The sequence below is a fragment of the Ictidomys tridecemlineatus genome, chromosome 3 (genome assembly GCF_052094955.1).
Source record: "Ictidomys tridecemlineatus isolate mIctTri1 chromosome 3, mIctTri1.hap1, whole genome shotgun sequence".
Lineage (NCBI taxonomy): Eukaryota > Metazoa > Chordata > Mammalia > Rodentia > Sciuridae > Ictidomys > Ictidomys tridecemlineatus.
Window position 1 is genome coordinate 37,011,638 of NC_135479.1, and position 20,842 is coordinate 37,032,479.

Genomic DNA, 20,842 nt, shown 5'->3' on the forward strand with positions numbered 1-20,842 from the left:
GAATCAAGAACTCTTGTGGTATACAGAATGGAATATTACTCAGCCAAAGATAAGAATGAAATTATGGCATTTGCTGGTAAATGGATGGAACTGGAAGCTATCTTGCTAAGTGAAATAAACCAATCCCAAAAAACCAAAGGCCAAATGTTCTGATATGTGGATGTGGATTCACAATAGCAGAGGGGAGGGAGTAGTGTAGGTTCACCAGATTGGACAGGGGGAAATAGGGGAGAGTGAGGGAGGATGGGAATGGGAAAGACAAATTGGACATAACTTTCCTATGTGAAAATATAGGAATATAAATACATATATGAATACATCAGGGTAACTCATGTACAACACAAGAATCATGTACAACCCCATGTATGTATGATATGTCAAAATACATTCTACTGCCATGTATAACTAAAAAGAACAACAACAACACACACACCAAAAAAAAAAAAAAAAAAAACACAAACAAACTCTCACTTGACACAGACAAGGTCCAAAGGGTATCAGAGACACATAGCCAGTAATGTAAAATTTCACCTAATTGTGCCATATCCCGAGAGTACAGACAAAGAACAACTTCAATATGTGTTTTCTAACTATACCTCATTCAGACTTTATTCTGCATATTTTCTCTTAACTAAAAAAGGTCCCAAGAGAAGCTTATCCTCCTCTCCAAAAATATGGCAAGGTGCTAGCACAATGACTAGGACAGGGACAGTGAATAATAAATATATGACAGCAAGGATGGAAGCCAGTTACCCAGTAAATGGCCTTACCTATCTACTATAGTGACAAGCAGGATGAAGCAGAAAATTAAGAAAAAAATAATAATTAATAAAGCTGAATAAAACTCAGGAAACTGGTTGTATATCAGCCTGAACTAGACAATAACCATTTCTAGCTCAGTTGCTGGTATTATCAGAGTCAGGTTCATCTATTAGGGAATACTCTCTGGGCCATATTTATCAGGAGCCCATATTAAATTAATACTTGTGAAATTCAGAGTGATATCAATTATCCAGTGAGCTAATAGGAGTCAGGAGTGAAAAAGAAAGAGTGTAGAAAATGGCTTCACTCCTGGTCTCAGGTATCTAGATAAGTGTCTCCTGGAGTTATCCACAGCCCATTGTTCCCAGGATTGCCTTACTGAGGCTGCCATTTTCTCCATGAAGGAAATAATGTTACAGGCCAAATGAATCAGCACCGAGGAAGGAGGGAGAGGTGCCAACTTTAGGAAAAGAATATTTAAAATGCTAAAAACTGAGAATTCTCCTAAAGATCTTTAGCTGATGCCTAAGTTCAAATTTTCTGCTAGTGGTATAGTTCCCCCAGTCCCCAGTCTAAATCCTAATAGCTGTTATCTCCAAGAATGAAGTTAACATTTGGCTAGTGCCAAAGTCTGCCTGACTCAAAGAAAAAATGTTTTTATCAAGAATATCAGCTGAGATGGCCATTAAGGTACATCTACTTGCTTTTAAAACTGTGAAGCCTGTCTGGGTATACTTTTTATTTTTTTAATGATAGGTGTATATCTTAAGCTCAGATATTTTTATGCTCCTGTCTACAGTGCTTACCTCTTTTATGTCATGCTTCCCAAAACTCACTGAATTGAAGGGAATCCAAGGAATGTGTCAGGTAATACGGCTTACCAGTTGTTTATATTCAGGAGTCAACAACATAATGATGTCGAAATAGGATATAGTGATTCCCATCACAAACAATAAAACTGTTTTCAAAATCCCAGTGGAGTCAAAAACATCTATTTTTCTTATTAGGGTTTAGATATTAGAAGGCACACAGCATCTTATAGGTGAAAGCATGGTTCTCAGCAACTGGCTCTCCCAACAGCTATACAGAAAAGCATCATAAAATGTAACTAAAAAAATGGGTTAAGAGACTTTATAACCAGCTGGGTACAGTGGCACATGCCTGTAATCCCAGTATTTTGGGAGGCTAAGGCAGGAGGATTATGAGTTCAAAACCAGCCTCAGCAATGACAGGGTATTAAGCAACTCAGAGAGACCCTGTTTCTAAATAAAATACAAAATAGGGCTAGGATGTGGCTCAGTTGCTGAGGGCCCCTGAGTTCAATCCCAGGTACAAAAAAAAAAAAGAAGAAGAAGAAGAAGACTCTAACCATGCAAAAGCTATTTAAGCAAACTGATGGCTAAAAGTAGACCTCACATAGAATAGCAGAACTGAACTGAAATCATATAAAATCATCAGAATATTCCTTGAGGGAGGAAAAAAGGCTTCTGTCAGTAGTAAAGTAGGATAACACAACAGATTACTTTCTGGTAGGGGATAAAAAGTACTCACAATGGCCACAAAACTTAATGTTGAATATAATAAAAATACACAGTAAAATCTCTGCATCCTGCCTACCTGTCCTTCGTAGTATTTGCAACTTTGCTATCTATATATGTATTTATCACTTATCTGCCCCCCACACACAAAAATAAGCTTGCAAGGAGTCTTCTGTTCACAGCTAAATCCCTAGGACATACAATAGAGCCCAAATAGTAAGCACTCAAATATTTATTGAATGAATTAAGTGTTCTGAGAAACTATGTAAGTAGAGCTACTGGCAATATTTCTTGGGAAAGAATTTTGAAATGAATCATTTTACTGGTGAAGATGATCACCAAAGGGACAGAAGGTTAATAAACTTGTCTAGAACATAGTATCGTCATCAACACAGTATCTTTATCAACACTGCTAACATATGAAAAGAACCAATGGGGGGAAAATGAACCCCTCGAGGCCAAAGCTTTTTCTAGAGAGAAAATGTATTATCTGTGTGGTTCTGATAGCAAAATTTCAACAAAAGAATACCTACACATCTTTTAATTGCCCTGAAAATTCTAATGCTTTATCAACTCATTGTTCACTGCCAAACAGATGGGGAGATGAAATTTCATGGTGGTCCTTAAAGAGGATAAGATGAACAAGAAAGAAAGTCTTTTTACAAATAAATACAGTTCTACAGTTCTCAAACCTCTGGGAAAATGGGAAGGTACAGCATAGAGGCACCCAGGGAAAGAAAGCCTTGTGCAATTTTACATTCTAAGCCCTAACACATCAATGTTTAGTCTGTGTTTATATTACTCAACATCAAGTAAGACTGGCATTCCAAGACATGATCAGTCAGCTATGTTTATCCTAAAGTTTCAAATGCAGCTTGCACTTTGCTGTGCACTCTACAGACCATGTACTCCATTTGATAAGGATGAAAGTTAGGTGAAACTGGACCTCTATTCTACAAGGTGAAAAGAACAATACTGGGTTTGAACCAGGAGCATTCTACCACTAACCTGCACATACAGTCCTTTTTATTTTGAGTCAAGATCTCAATAAGTTGCTGGGAATGGCCCTGAACTTCTGATCCTCCTGCCTCAACTTCACTAGTCACTGGAACTGCAGGCATGCACCACCATGCCAGGCCTAAGCTTTGAAGTTTTGAAGAAATCCTGGATTCAAGTTCTAATTTTGATTTACTTGCTATGTGACCTTCAGCTTTCTGTAAACTGGAGCACAAACACCAAATATACTGTTAGATTACTCTGTGGATTAGAATTATAAAAGTTCTAGTACAACTGGCACTCAATAATTAGAATTATTCCCCAAAATGACTGCTATAGTTAAGTGTCTTCGAAAGGTCTATGTGTTAAAGACTTGGTCCCCAGCTCATGGTGCTATTGGGAGGTAGCAGAAAATTTAAGAGATGGAACCTAGTAGGGGAAAGGTCATGAGAGATGTGCCTTTTAGTGGGATAGTGGAACTCTGGCCTTTTCATCTAGCTCTCTTTCACTTTCCAGACATAAGGTGAGTGGTTTGGTGCATCATGCAATTGTGCCAGGATATGCTGTCTCGACACAGACCCAAAAGCAAAAGGGCCAACGGAACATGGAAAGTGAGCATTAGAAACCTCTGAAACTGTGAGTCAAAAATTTTTTCTCAAGTCTGTTATCTTAGGTTTTTGTTACAGTGACAGAAAGCTAACTAATAACATGGTCTAGAGCCAGTATTGACCAAACTTATGTGTTAATAAAAGATAGTGCTTATAGAAGACACAATGGAAAATTTACTAGGCAAAACCAGGCAACAACTTAATAAAGATGTCTCCACATAACAAAACTCTAAAAAACTACACCTGTTAGTCACTGCAAAACTCCTCCAAAAGAAGAAAAGTGAAAGTGCAAAATCAGTATGAACGATGAATTTCCCATTGGCTAAAAACTCTCAATGTTATTAATAGAGTACTCATGAAAAAAATATCTGGAAGGTAAAAGCCTGTAAGTAACATTGTGTGAGGTTTTAAAACATATATACCAGGAGTTAAGAAAAGGCCAAGTTCCCTTGCATGCCATTACACATGAATTGGGCACACAATGTACCATTCACTAGTATAAAATCCTTTAACGACCTACAGAAAGGGTACTCTGGATAGTGCTTTCTTTTCATTTTTAAATATATACCATCACCATTTATCTAAACAGAATAATGCACAACACCTTGCATGAACAAAAGACAAAAACTTAAGGCCTCTGTTGGCAACTGACAGTAAAGGCAAAAATAATTGGAATTCAATTATTAAAAAATCCTTACTGATGTTAGATCTCCTGAACACATATGCAATACATATGCAAGAGTTATGCGCATGGTCATTAGGTCACAAAACCAGAAAGATCTAGATTGGGAGAAAAATCAGACTATGCAGAATAAGCAGTTTCATAAGTATGTGAGGCATTTATAATAATGAATAAATAAATGAACAACAACGAAAAAACACAACACAACACATATATGGCTTCTACAACAAAGAAACAAAAAAAGACCGAATAACTACTTTTGTAAGCCTTCACGTAAATAATGTACCATATTATGCTCTAAGTGTAGAGCAGATCAACCACATAAATTACTTTACTTGAATTCACTACATAACAAGGTGACAGTTAAGGAGGAAACTACCTGTGAACATAAGTAAAAGAAAATGTGCTAAAGGGCAAGGAGAAGAAAAAATAAGGATCTGGATGTTCCAATAAGAAGAATAAAAAGAACAGGTAGGGAATTCATTTTGATTTAAGGCCTGTGCTGAAAAGACATTCCATGTTTAATACTCACCTAAATCAATGATTTTCAAGGGTAACTGCCTCCTAAAAAGCATGCAACAATCAGCCATCTGGTAGGGTATGATATGTGTGTTTTCTTTATTCACAGCAATATCCCCACCCCAATCTCCTTTAAGAATTACATGTTATGAGACATTATTACTGGTGGAAGAAGGCTTGAAAATGCAGGTATGCTGTGTCAATTAATGAATGATTCCTGACAGTTCTAGAAAAAGGCCTCAATTCACTAAATCTCAAAATTTCACAAATATGATGATGAAAGAAGAAAAAAAAAGATCTCATGGGAGGATCATTGGGATATAAAAAGATTAAAAATGACTTCTACATGGAATATTACGCAGCACTAAAAAACGACAAAATCATGGAATTTGCAGGGAAATGGATGGCACTAGAGCAGATTATGCTTAGTGAAGCTAGCCAATCCCTAAAAAACAAATACCAAATGTCTTCTTTGATATAATGAGAACAACTAAGAACAGAGCAGGGAGGAAGAGCAGGAAGAAAAGAGCAACATTAAACAGATACATTAGGTGGGAGGGAAAGGGAGAGAAAAGGGAAATTCCATGGTAATGGAGGGAGACCCTCATTGTTATACAAAATTACACATAAGAGGTTGTGAGGGGAATGGGAAAATAAACAAGGAGAGAAATGAATTACAATAGATGGGGTAGAGAGAGAAGATGGGAGGGGAAGGGAGGGGGGATAGTAGAGGATAGGAAAGGTAGCAGAATACAACAGTTACTAATAGGACATTATGTAAAAATGTGGATGTGTAACCCATGTGATTCTGCAATATGTATATGGGGTAAAATTGGGAGTTCATAACCAACTTGAATCTAATGTATGAAATACGATATGTCAAGAGCTTTGCAATGTTTTGAAAAACCAATAAAAAAAATTTTTAAAAAATGACTTCTAATGAATATGGAGTTTTAGGAAAAGGGGTAGACAATAAAAAATATATAAAATGTCCTCAGTTTTCAGTCTCTGATAATGGAAATAAGGAAAAATAAAAAGGACCCTAGGATTAAGTAACTATCTAAATTAGTCAAATTTAATTGCCAATTTCTGATAGGATCACCTAATACAAAATCAGAGATATCTGTTTTTGTAGGATGTGCCAAGAAGTTTTATCAGAAAATAGCATTATTTTTTAAATTACTATTACTTTATTTTTTTGTGGAAGTCATTGTCTTAGCTTAGAGATAAGTTATCCAACTACATCTGAGATTTTATTTAGCTTAATGTTCTCAATCCTGGCTGCAAAATTAAAATAAGATGCATAAATTTTTTAAAATAGCAATGTCTAGATCCCACCTTGTAGTTTTGTTAAACTGTTCTTGGGCCCAAGTATTGATTTTATTGATTTATTTATGATGTATGCAGTGTTGGGGATTGAAGCCAGAACATGTGCATGTAGATAAGTTTTCTACCACAGCTTCATTCCCAGCCCTTTTTATTTTTGAGAAAAGGTCTCACACTAAGTTGCCCTGGCTGCCTTGAACTTGTGTTCCTCTTGCCTCAGCCTCCCAAGAAGCTGGGATCCAGGTGTGCACCACTGTATCTAGATAATAGTCTGGGGTTTTTTTTTGTGGGGTAGGGTACTGGAGAATGAATCCAGGGGTGCTTAAGCACTGAACCACATCCCTAGCCTTATTTTGTATTTTATTTGGAGACAAGGTCTCACTGAGTTACTTAGGGCTTCACCATGGTGCTGAGGGTGGCTTTGAACCCACATCCTCCTGCCTCAGCCTCCCAAGCTGCTGGGATTACAGGCATGTGCCACCATGCTCAGCAATAGTATTTCTTCTTCTTCTTCTTTTTTAATATTACTAATGCAGTACTAATTACCTAGAGTTGAAAACATGAAGAAGTTAGGAGCCACCAGGTAATACTTCCTTAGCTGCATACCTCTGACCTCTATGAGAGGGGTTCTGTAAGAAACCAACACTAAAAGCAGCAGCAACTATCTAGAGGCCTGGATGATAGCTGTTATGGTTTAAACATGTTAAATGCTCATGTGTTAAAGGCTCAGTCAGTCACCAGTTGCAAGTGACTGAATCTTTGGAAGGTGGAGCCTACTGGAAGTAAGTCAAGATAATTGGGGATGTGTCCTATAAGGGGATATTGGGACTTCGCTCCCTTTCTGTCTCTATTTTCCAACTGCTATGAGATAAGCAGCCTCCTCCACTACATTCTCCTGCCACCACACGTTCCCCTTTACCAGAGGCCCAAAGCAATGGAGCCAAGCAATTGTGGACTGAAACCTCTGAAATTGTGAGCCAAAAAAATTCCTCCTTATAAGTTGATTATCTCATGTATTTTGAGTTTACAACAATGGAAGACTGAGTAACATAACACATTTCTCTGAAGTGATCACTGAGCTAACCTAAATGCCCTTTGCTAAACAACCACAAAATTTTAACAATGGCCATATTTTTATTATTTATTTATTTAGGTACCAGGGTTTGAATCTGGGGCATTTAACCACTAAGACACATCCCCAGCCTTTTTTTTTTTGGTATTTTATTTTGAGACAGGGTCTTGCTAAGTTGCTCAGGACCTCTCCAAGTTGCCAAGGATGTCTATGAACTTGTGATCCTCTTGCCTCAGCCTCCCGAGCCAGGGACTTTACCACTGAGTTACATCCCTAGCCTTATTTATTTATTTATTTGCTGAGTTGCTCTGGACCTTACTGAGCTGCTGAGGTCGGCTTGAACTTGTGATCCTTAGGTCTCAGCCTCTGGGGTTACTGGGATTATACAATGCCCAGCTGGGGGTCTGAGTCATATTCTAATACAGAGCAATACTATTTTCCCTAGAGGGTAAAGAAAGACTTCAGTAATGTCACAAGTTTCTTGCCCTTCCTCAATTAGTTTAGGAGAGGGAAGGAACGCTCTTTCCAGGAATGAGTTTACTACTGAAGTCAAGAGAAAAAGGTGTCTTGAGATTTCCAGTAGCTATGGTTCAAACACCAAGCTCAAGTGGTTCATAGTGGTTACAGGATTCTCCTTACTATGCTGAAGGTGGTCCAGGGACCAACAGCTTCTCCTAGGAACTTAGAAATATAGATTCCCTGGGCTGGGAATATAGCTCAGTTGGTAGAGAAGTGCTTGCCTTGCATTCACAAGGCCCTAGGGTACAATCCCCAGCATCACAAACAACAACAACAACAAAGAAATGCAGGTTCCTGGGTCTTGCCTCAGACCAACTAAATCAGTAATCTTTCCTGTACAAGATTATCCAGAAGGTATACACACATACACTCCCTCTCCCTAGTTTTGAGAAGTCCTGCTGTAAGTCAAGAATGTTTTCAAGAAATGTCCCTGTCCGTATAGATTAAGAAACTTTGAAGATTACTTTCCTTTTAAAATTAGATTACTTAAAAAAAAATAAAATAAAATAAAAAAAAATAAAATTAGATTACTTGCCCAACAATAAAAGCAGTTTTAAAGATGGCATAGTCCATTGCTGCCTTAGAAACTTATCTTCCACACAGTCAGTTTCAGGCCTGCTTTGTGACACTCTTATAAAAAGAATCCTATTTCTCTGAGTGAATATGAATTCAATCACACATAATCGAAAGCAAAATATAAGTACTTTTTTTCTTATTTTGATTTCTGGGATAAATTATGTACCAAAAGAAGCTCAAAAAATCTGTACTGTAAAAACTTTCTAGTGCTATAAACAAAGGATACCATTTTAAATCCTCAAGTCAGAAAAAGTTAAAATTTAATTACCTAGCAATGACTACAAAGAAATCCAAACTGAAAAATCATCCTAATTCCCCACACCAAAAAGAATATCCCTTACCAAAAAAAAAAAAAAAAAAGGCAGATTAAAAAGAAAGAGAAAATGGAAAACAGCCCATGTGAACTTTGGCTAGTACAAGTCAAGCAAGTTCTAATAGCTTTTCTACTTATAAGAATTCTAACACATAACTGAATATCCATGTAATATATAGAAGTAAACCTCATTGGTTTGGGGATTTGGGAAGAATTAATGCCAAGTCAAATGGAAATAATGTCTCTTTCTTTTTGTCCTGAAAGTGGATCAGGAAATAAAAACTGTAGAATCCTCCATCCCTCAATGTCACTCTTAGTGTCAATGAGTCCACTATGCCATAAGCCACCAGAGAAAGTAGTAAGCAAAAGTTGTTAAGACATAAACTTGAGCAGGATGCAATATTCAACCTGTGGTTGATGTGTCAAAAAAAAAATAGGAAAAGCTATTTTTAATTTTATAAGGGATTCTTGGGAGTCTCCATGAATATTTAAATATTCATTTGTTCATCTTCTGGTTCTATAAGGAGGCTAAACACCAATGTGGGATATAGAGGAAACTATTCTGCTTATATAATCAGTCAAGCCCACTTATTAAAGAATATGAAAAGCAAATGCTATATTCACGAGGAAATAAAATAACAGTGATCATTTGTGTCAATATAAGCTGAAGTCTATTGCTTGGCCAGTGTACAGATTCTGGAAGTAGTGACTTTCCATTAGTAAAATGCACAACCCAGAGAAATATGACTGTAACCCTATTTCCTCAGACTCTTCTAGTCAAAAAACAATGCCACCTGTACTTGCTGGCATAAACCCCAGATACAATATTGCTCATAAGTATAAGAGATGATGCTGAGATATGTAGCAGAGAATGAGGTGTTTTGTTTATGTATCTCTGAGAACATAAACTTTTCACAAGTATGGTATTTATCTTCCAGGATGTGGGGAAGCAAAAAAATTTATTGGGCATCTTTATAGCCATGGGTTGACAAACATTTCATTTCAAGTGTTTAGCTAAAAGAAACACTCTAATTCTTTCACAGTTAAGTAACTTGTTTGCAGGGAGCCATGTGATGAGACCAGTTATTTTCCTGGTGTTCTCTCTATGGAGTGAAGTTCACACTTAATATTTCTCATTCATCTTGTACAGCAACAAAAAAATAATTCTGGTTCCTATTAATGGCACATATTCACAGATACTCTAGACTTTGGAGCCTTTTAGAATCCTGGAAGCTAATTAAATTGGAAGTATAATAAGGAAGAAGAGGTGGGGAAGAAGGGGATAAATAACCAATCAAGCAGTTCTTCCCAACTGTAATACAGGTAACTTTTATATAAAAATGGCTCATGGCTGCCGCAAAACTTTTCAGAATTGGACAAGGCATAAGCCAATAAAAAATTTAAAAGGTAGAGAGACTTGAAAACCTCAAAACAAGATGATCTTTATGAGGCCACTTTAATGCTATTCAGGTGAAAAGAATATTTACAGGGTCAATCCAGAGTTAAGAAGCAGGAACAATAATATACTCCAGAAAGGCTATTAAGATTGCTGAATAACAAGATTCTATTTAGGGGCAAGATAATGGAATAATCCTGTAAACTTGCAGACATGCCTAGTACCAATGATGAACAGTATTGTAATTAACCTAAAGACAAATAATCCTGTCCTTTATCAAAGGACATTACTGCTCATTATGGAAAGGTCTAGTTCTAAAAAGCTGAGTAAAAATAAAAAGCTCTAGCATAATGAGAACTAAAAATAACCAAAGAATGGGAGAAGAGAGATACTTACCAGACTATCAAGTCCTCCTCCCAAGAGATCGACTGCTCCCATCTGCATGGAGGACACCTGTGGCACATTGACTGGGGGACCAAGGTCAAGATTTAAAAGATCCCCTAGAAGGTCTCCTTGAGAAGGAATAACCTGAGGCTGTTCCAGGTTAGTCGCAGTGGTGGTGCCAACAGGGCTGTCACCTGCGTCAGTGCTGCAGTTACATATATACAGAGAAAAGAGAAAAATCAGTTTCATATAGGACATAACAAGGCAGCAAGGGAATACCAGATTTATAACTATAAAACATTTTAAAATTCAATTACAGGGCTACAGATGTAAGCTCAGTGGTAGAGGTCCTAGGTTTGTCACCCCCAGCACCAGAAAAAAGAAATAAAAATTCAATTAAAAAATTGAATTAATTTTTTTCCTTTAAAAAAATATATAAAAGCCTAGGTTAAGTTTTGACACACTTGAACATAGAAGCCAAAGGAGAATGAAAAATCAAAATGCAGAGAATAAACAACAAAAACTAAGTTAAAGAAAAAGACTAGCGAAGCTCCTGATATTACTGGGGAATCTGGAAGGATGATAAAAATAATAAGATGCTAAGGAATTAAATTTTGTATTGCCTGTGTTTGGTGTTGGGAATTGAAATCAGGGCCTTGTGCATGCTAAACATGTACTCTACTACTAAGCTAAATGGATAGGCCCAAGACCCTCAGTTCTTAATTCCTTTAGTTGTTTCAAGTAAGCAAAATGAGTAGAGAAGGCCAACAGGCAGCTAATGACAAGGGACTGGCAGTGAGAGACAAAAAATTTGGGAAAAATTCATGTATATATCTTAGGTGAAATCACCAGAGTAAGGTGTGGTAATAAGAGCATGGGATCAAGAATTAGAAGACTAAGATCAAGTATTGACTTCACAATTGCAAGTTACACAATTTTGGACAGGTGACAACTTCAAAGTTTCCTCATGGATAAAATTATAACAATATCATCCAAACACAGGGCTTTATTTTAGAGCAAGGATCAAATACAAATATTATGTAAGTGGTACAGTCTTGTATCAGTAGTAGATATGGTTGGTAGGTAATTTCCCTAAGGGAATACAAAGATAGACATGGAAAAAAGAGTGTTCAGACTGAGCCTTTTGATACAATCAAAATTAATGGTCACAGAAGAGAATGAAATAAACTGAAGATTAAAGAGAAAAATGATCTAAGAAAGATAATTAGAAGGAAATAAGTATCAAGGAAGCCACAGTGAGAAAGTGCCAAATAAAAGAAAGCAGTCAAAGGGGGAAGTACTTTCATATACACCTGGCAAGAAATATATGAAATCTTCATAGATTATTCTCTACACATGAAATTATGTCATCTATGATCTGTGCCACTTAGGAAAGTAACAAAATAGATGATTTATTTGTAATTCAAAGAAGATGGTAGAATTGATAGTTATGCACATTTTTTTTTCACTGTAATGGAAGTAGGAGTAATATGACAAGAAAAAGTGAGAGGACAGAAGTAAATGTCCTATAGATTCATAATAAATATTAAAGAACATGATAAATCATTAGTATACATTCTTATTAAAGGGAAAATACAAGAAAATTAATAGTGTTTCCCATTGTGAACTTAAATTGCACCAGAGCAATATTTTTAAAAAGTGAGGATTTTTCTAAGTTAGATAAGTTATTTACCACCTCACCTCCATAGAGCAGCCAGTATAATATGTGAGCATATTAAGAGAACATGTCTCCTTCTCCCAAGTTACTTTAAAAGATAGTGAAATAAGTATTTTTAAACCTTTTATAAGAGGTAGAAAAGCTTTTAAGTGCAGCTTTATTTCATATCAAAGTGTATACATATTAACATTGTACTGAAGAAGAGAGCTAAGTAATGTGTCACTTGCAGCAAAGCATCATCCTCATTTGTATGAAAAGTTATTTTTCCTATATTTGTATATCCTTTAAAAACAAAAAGCAAGAATGATTATTAATCAGATAATGATATTATGTATGAATTTGTGTTTCTTTTAGATAGTTTACAAAATAATTCTTTCCTTGTGTTCAGAAGGAGTTGTTTCTGTTTGTTGATTTGCTTCATTTCCTCCTCCTATTTATGGGTCAAAAGTTATGAGGAGAAGGCTAGATTAAATGGCATATAAATACAGTTACATAGGCAAGTTAAAATAGAAAATCCACATCTATATAAAAACTTGAAGCACAGGCCAGGAGAAATATTAGGATAGAATACTAAAGATACTAAAAATACACAGTCATATTTAGAGAATATTGCACATGCTTGCCTAAAAGAAGAAATACCCTAATCTGTTCTAAGGACTAATCTTCATGAATCCACACATCTCCTTTGGGTTAAAATCATAGCACTACCCTAAAACCAAAGACTCAATTCAACTAACAGCAAAGACTAAAGTTATATTTTTTTAAAATTATCACTTTCTTGAGTGTTGCCACTTTCTTTTTCTTTTTTTCTGTGCCAACAGTCTGGTAAGACAGAGGTCAAAATGCTGACTTACACTAATTTGTAAAGAAATAAATTCTATGCTTTTGGTGACTCATGAACTACTTAAATAGAAAAACACATTAAACAATGGTATAACACGTTCATTAATGGAAACTCAGTTATTCTAACTACTCTGGGAGCAAAATTATCTTTTTTTGTGTGTGTGAATTGAACCTGGAGCTTTACACATAGGCAAGCACTCTTGCACTGAACTACATCCTCAGTCCTTTTGGGAGCAAATTCTACTTAGTTTTAAGATTTATTATGAATGATAAAGAAATTAGATTCTGAAGTTTCTAAAAATCTCATTATAAGGACTAAAAAATATTTCCCCTCCTTAATTAAAATTTTAAGGTAGCTACAAAACAGGAGCTCATGTTACCTGAAAGCCTATTCATAACAATTTCCTGATGATCAACTTAATATGGCAAAAAAGGGGCACAACTAACTAAAAAAACTATGTCCAATTAAAACTATAAAATTTGAGCTGTTTATATAAGATAATTCTGTAAATACTATTTTATAGTAGGTTTACAGTATAAGAGAAGCAGTACCTACAACTTTATCAATCAGCCTCAACCAAAGCTACAGTAAGAGATAGATAGCTAATGTATGAAGAGGCTTTTTGCTAAGTTTTCAACTCTGGGAATATTTCTAGTCTCATCTTACTGAAGACTCAGGCAACTTTCAGACTTCATCAATTTAGAAGGACTTCTCCACCATAATCTTCTAAATATTATTATACACCTAGATTGGAATACAGAGGGACTTCCTAGGGCAGTATAGTAGCAGGTTTGAAAAATGCATAGCAAGTTCTTATCTAGGCTATAAAAGCAAGAGGAAGAGCAGTCTGTCTAAATAGACACTTCTCACTCATATTTGGTTCACCTACTTACCTTCCATGATGAATTGGCAAATGCTTGCGATGGATCCCATGACTCCCTTCCACAAAAGCATTGGGAGGCTTATGGTACACAGAGGCCAAAGAACCAATGTGGCAGATTAGTTCATCCAGCAGAGTTGGCTCAATAAGGTCCGTTTCCTCAGAGATCAGTGGCTTCTCAGACAAGACTACTTCTTTGGCTGTCACAGGATCAGTTGAGAGAAGGCGCCAATAAATATAGCCCCGATCTCGAAGGTCAGGATTATCAGAATCCTAATTAAAAGGCAAGTACAAAAAGGTTTATATGGAACTGTTCATATAGAAACCCAAACTGCTGGATTATCAAGGCAATGCTGTAATGATTTATGCAAACTAGCTATTAAGGAGGTGTTCCACTGAGACTCAGTATAATTTTTACACAGTCATAATCCTATAATTTCTAATGTTTCAAGAAATTTAAATATAATTTGAAATAGGTTAATCCTAAAGTTCGAATCTGAAGGGAAACTGGGAAGAAGAAAACAAAGTTTAATCTGGTAAAACTGAACTGGTTGAGATGGCCTTGAGACAATAACTTTTAGGTATTTTCTTAAAAACCACTATAAATACTAGCAGGACTATTCATAACACACAACTTACATATATTTCACCCAAATATTCTTTTTTCACTTAAATATGTATAAACTTCTCCTTTGCAGACATTGGCTAAGTAATAGAAATGAAATACCACACGTAGTACCTGACTTTAAGGAACTCACAGAAAAACTATTAATATAGTGTGAAAGGTACTATTATCAAAATAATCAAAACAACATTATAGACAGCATGTAGTATTAAGGGCTTTCAAAAGGGATGGCACTTGAATTTAATGGTTTTTCATTGTTATAGCAGTTTTAAAATAATTTTATATTTATGCTCATGGCTAAAAAATTTACCAACTCCATACAATTTAGAATTGTATAATATAAAAAAGAAACCTCCCCCAATTATCCAAACCTCTCCCTCAATTTCCTATTCCCCAGATAGCCTTAATTAGTAATAATGCTATATATTTTTCCAGACAGCTCACCCACACACATTTATTTTATAATAACCATTTCATATTTTATAAGGTTCTGTAAGTTGCTCTCTGTATTGACACATAGAAGTGCAATTTCCTACTGTATATATATCTATGCATCATTTTGACTAATTCCCTATTGATGGACATTTAAATTGTTGTCCCTTTCTCCTCTGCCTTCTTACTTTATTTGCACTGTTATGATCACTACAAAGTAGCAATAAATATCCAGGTATCTACCTCTTAGGGTATGTCCATATAGCAGCAATATGAAATTGTTCAAATGGCATATTATTAAAAACAACAATAAATCCGTTTCATTTCTGCATTTAAAACCCACACATATAAATTTCTTTAAAAAAGGTCAATATGAGGGATTTCACATGAGTTCTAAGTGAGCAGATAAATTGATTCATGACTTAGCTACTTAAGGACACTTGTCAATATGAACAACCACCCTGATGGGTGTTTTCCCCCTCCTTCATCACATAGAGGATTTTTGGTTACTATTAAAATCTGAATTTGAAAAGATTCTTGGGTTGTAGCTCATATACATCATCTCATTTAACTTTAGCACTTTTCTCAGCCCCAGCAGTTTTTCCATGAAGTTCCTTGAGTTTTCCTAGTACAAACAGACTACAGCATTTTTACTTTTTCAAACCATGATGAGGCTAAACAGATCGGCAGGCTTTTTTTAATGTTTTTTTTTTCCAATGTTGTCTAGAATTAATTTATTCATTACTTTTTTTTTTTTTTAAATTGTCTACAGCTCTTGGGTCATGACTTCCATCATCACCTTCTTGATTTGGTAGAAAAGTGGTGCAGAGTGTCTGTCTTCCATATTTGATTGCTACAGTTTTTTTTTTCTTAATAAATCACACACAGAACAAAGCAAATAACTATCAGTAGTCTTTACATCAACATGAACTTCAATTCTTTTATGCCATGTTTTGAAAATGAAAGACATCTGTCACAGTATGATCCATGCCATGAAAGTAAGGCACTTTTTACCCTGAACACCCTTAGTAATTAGTACTTAGTAATCAATAAATGGGCCAAGGAACTGAACAGACACTTCTCAGAATATACATTCGATCAACAAATATATGAAAAAATGTTCAACATCTCTAGTAATTAGAGAAATGCAAATCAAAACTACTCTAAGATTTCATCTCACTCCAGCCAGAATGGCAGTTATTAAGAATACAAACACAATAAGTGTTGGAGAGGATGTGGGGAAAAAGGCACACTCATATATTACTGGTGGGATTGCAAACTGGTGCAGCCAATATGGAAAGCAGTATGGAGAATCCTTGGAAAACTGAGAATGGAACCACCATTTTTTTTTTTTTTTAAAGAGAAAGAGAGAGAGAATTTTAATATTTATTTTTTAGTTTTGGGTGGACACAACATCTTTGTTTGTATGTGGTGCTAAGGATCGAACCCGGGCCACACGTGTGCCAGGCGAGCTTGCTACAGCTTGAGCCACATCCCCAGCCCTGGAACCACTATTTGACCACTCTTCGGTCTATACCCAAAGAACATAAAACAGCATACTACAGGGACATAGCCACATAGATGTTTATAGCAACACAATTCACAATAGCTAAACTGTGGAGCCAACCTAGATGCCCTTCAGTAGATGAATGGATAAAGAAAATGTGATATATATATATATATATATATATATACACACACACAATAGAATATTATTCAGTATTAAAAGAGAATAAAATCATGTCATTTGCAGGTAAATGGATGGAGTTGGAGAATATAATGCTAAGTGAAATTAGCCAATCCCCAAAAACCAAATGCCAAATGTTTTCTCTGATTTAAAGATGCTGATTTATAATGTGGTTGGAGGGGGCATGGGAGGATTAGATGAACTCTAGATAGGGCAAAGGGGAAAAGGAGAGGGAGAGGAAGGGAGGGGGCATGGGGATAGAAAACATGGTGGAATGAGATGGACATCATTACACTAAGTACATGCATAAAGACATGAATGATGTGACTCTACTTTGGGTACAAACAGAGATATGAAAAATTATGCTCTATATGTGTAATATCAATCGTAATGCATTCTGCTGTCATATAGAATTAAAATTTTTTAAAAAACAAAAAACTGCACACAGAACAAAGCAAATAACTATCAGTAGTCTTCACATCAACATGAACTTCAATTCTTTTATGCCATTTTTTGAAAATGTAAAGATATTAAAGTCACAGTATGATCCATGCCATGAAAGTCAGGCACTTTTTACCCTGAACATCTTTAGTAATTAGCTGCAATTTTCTAAATGCAATTTCATCCTGAAGATGAACAAGGTTTCATTCAAACACATGACTCTTTAGGCCAGGAAATGCAACTTTAGTTCTTGAGTCTTTGTGATTAGTGTTTTCAAAGTATTTCTTATACTGAACATAGCAAACAGGTGCTTTCATATCACAACAATCTATCTTAGAAAATGATAAATCACTTTCTTCTTGGTTCCTGTTTGCTGCCTTGTGTAAGGCACTTGTTCTTGACCAACTTTCATGGTGCTGTACGGAATCTCAAAAAGATCCCTGGTGGTTTTGACTACACAGTTTCAAATTATTTTTCTCAGTTGTATATGATTTAATTTGTACTCAGACTGAGTGTTAAAAACAAAAAAAAAAGAATATTGTGATACAGAAAATTAATAAAGCATTAAAATGGCAAATTTTATCTCAAGAAAATCTATCACATTCATAAGTTGCATTATTCTAACAGAAATGTTTATCATATGTAAAGGAAAAAAGTATATATAGGTCATATCAAAATTTCTCTAGTATTTGAAATGCCAGGGTTAAAGAATAGAAAAGAATGATGCAATTAATTAATTAATTTTATTATATTTTAATTTTTTTTAGGAATAATTTGCTCTTGAGGAAGTATTTATAAATAATAACCTGAAACTTCCTCACTTAGACCTCTATGTGGAAAGAAAATTTGAATATTATATGAAAAGAGTGAATTTACTCAATCATATCCTGAAAGAGTAAAGTGGCAAAAATAGAATCTTACCACCCAATTCAAATTAACACAATTCAGTGGACTATACTGTGCTTAAGTTAATACTCACCAGCTATAAATATTAGGTTACTATTTTATAAACTTGAGAAAAAGAAAAAACTTTCAGTGGAAAAGGCTTTCATAAATATACTTAATTACTCTTATGACAATTCCTCAGATATCATTAATTAACTGGACAGAAAAGGCAAGCCTAGAGAAAGTGCTTTTATGTATAATCAAACATAAAATGATCATACACAAATATCTTAAAACTAATAAAATGCACTTATGCATACTGACTTATATGCAATAGTACTTCAGGCAGAAATTATGTATTCTCAAAATAATTCTTAATCTTCAGACTAGAGGGGTAGGATAGCATAGTAGATAAGGACATGGACCCTCGAGACATACCAACTGGGCTTAGGTCTCTCAGTGTTTCAGTTTTGACATCTACAAAACAGGAACAATAACAGCACTAGCTATTATTAGTATTAAGTAAGTTAATATGTAAAGTGCTTTAAAAGAATACCTGAAACATTGTAAGCACTATACAAGTGGCTGTTACTAACATTTTATACTAATCCTTATAAAGACTAAAATCAGGAATAGTTTGTTTACACATTGCCCTGTCCCAGGAAAGCATTTTAACAAACCTTACAAAAATGAATCTAAGGCTAAAGACTACAAGTTAAAACTAGAGGCAGAAAAATGCACACTACAATAACCTGAATACTTTCCATATTCTCTAAGGTACTGAATAACCAATGTGATGGGAAAAAAAAAAAAAAACTTGATCACTCAGGTAAGGCATTTTGAGGAGTAGTCAATTACATATCAATGCACCAGAAAATCTAAAACTTGTCAGAAATTTGATGGGGTATCATAAGGAAGAAAATATAATGAAATAAACAACTCTAATAGGATAGTTTCTCGTGATAATCATTACTGGTTGATAGTGCCACTGTGATTCAATAAAAGCAATGCTGTTAGTGTTAAAATATAACAAGTCCAGACAACCAGCTTTCTATTAATCCGGCTTGGTTCACAGATGAATTTCACACTATCTGTAAAAACGAAGGATCTTGAATCCTTCTCACTTAAATTTTTATAAATACCGATACATAATGACATTGAGTTTGAACTTGACAAGAAACCAAAACACAGCTCTTCCAGGCTGCCTACTAAATACAAACACATAGGCTTTAACAGACAATGAAGATGGAAAGTGAGTTGAGAATTTATGAAAACAGAGGAAACAACCAAGACACTTTCTTGATTATTTACAGGTGAGCAGAGAGGGAGCAAGGTCAAAATTCCTTTTGGAAATTGTTTTGGCAGAATGTGAATTGCTCCAATTCTGTCATTCTACATAAGGACTTGAAGTTAAAATAGAGTGCACAAAAAAAGAAAAAAAGAAATTGTTTTGAATTCATCTTAAGAAATACAAATAACCTCAGAGTTATTAATCAAGAATCTAGACTCAGAAGTCTACAATGTTCAGTTTGAACCAGATAAGATTTCAAAGTGCTCTTTACAAATAAATTTTTAAAATGTATAAAATTAGTAATAGGAAAAATGACAGCTGAGAACTAAGCAAAGCCGTATACAGGACTTTAAGTTTTAATAATATATACCATTTGTAAAGAGAAGGAGAAAAAATGGTAAATTAAAAATCTGAATTGATTCCATGTGCATACATCTTAATTCTGACAGCCAATCTGTTCTCAAATTCAATTAAGAAAATCACTAAATCATGATGGGCTGAAAATCATTATACTAGTTACACTAGTAAAAGTAATTATTTTGATTTCATTGATCCAAAATGGTCACCTGGTCTTTAAGATCAGTGGCCATATTTCTGAAATTATAATCCATCTGAATTTCTTCAACAAAAATGTCATATAATTCCAAAGAGGGCCAAAAATATCTAAAAATGCAAGGAAGCAGCAGAAGCACTTTAAAATTATTTCCAAGAGAAAGGCAACCCATGTGTGAGACTTTACCGAGGTATATGCCTTGTCTGCACAGTATTTTTTTTTTTTTTTGAGAGAGAGAGAGAATTTTTTAATATTTATTTTTTAGTTTTCGGTGGACACTACATCTTTATTTTTATAAAGCGCCCCGCACATGCCAGGCAAGCGCGCTACCACTTGAGCCACATCCCCAGCCCATCTGCATAGTATTTTATTTGAAAACCAAAGTCACAAAGGAGAGGGTACCATCAGACTTGATATTGTTTCCACATAAATATATCCACCATTAACCTACAGAATCTAAGTTCAATTTTCATAAATTATCATGAAAACTACAGCCAGTCAACTTATTTAAAAGCTATACCAACCAGCGTGGAACATATTAAAAGAAACTGTTTTAATAATAATAACTTAGTAAAATGTAAATAAATACCATACTTTTTGAAAACTTCCCTTATTTTACCTTCTTGGGAAGTTTCATAATTTCCTACACTTTAAAATAAGACAAAACAACCCCTCCCATTTTTCAGATTTCTTACCTGTGTTGCCAAACTCAAGACCTGTTGGACTAACTCTTGTGTTTCTGATGGCTTCTTGAGAAAAAGCTTCACTATGGCAGTAAGCAGAGTGAGCTGAACCTAAACAAACAAAATTAGATAAAGTGAATGGCACTATATTA

The 20,842-nt window shown here is 35.0% G+C and overlaps 1 protein-coding gene across 7 annotated transcripts in view; it reads right to left on the minus strand.

The window, feature by feature from the left end:
- The window catches only part of Ap2b1 (adaptor related protein complex 2 subunit beta 1), a 128,852-nt gene that overhangs the window by 46,456 nt on the left and 61,554 nt on the right, over nucleotides 1–20,842 (minus strand). For all 7 annotated transcript variants that reach the window (XM_078042430.1, XM_013357042.4, XM_013357040.4 and 4 more), the window contains 3 exons: nucleotides 20,703–20,801; nucleotides 14,107–14,366; nucleotides 10,704–10,896 (listed from right to left, as the gene is read on the minus strand). In XM_078042430.1, coding sequence (XP_077898556.1) covers nucleotides 10,704–10,896; nucleotides 14,107–14,366; nucleotides 20,703–20,801 — 552 coding nt within the window. The remainder of the gene's footprint in view (nucleotides 1–10,703; nucleotides 10,897–14,106; nucleotides 14,367–20,702; nucleotides 20,802–20,842) is intronic.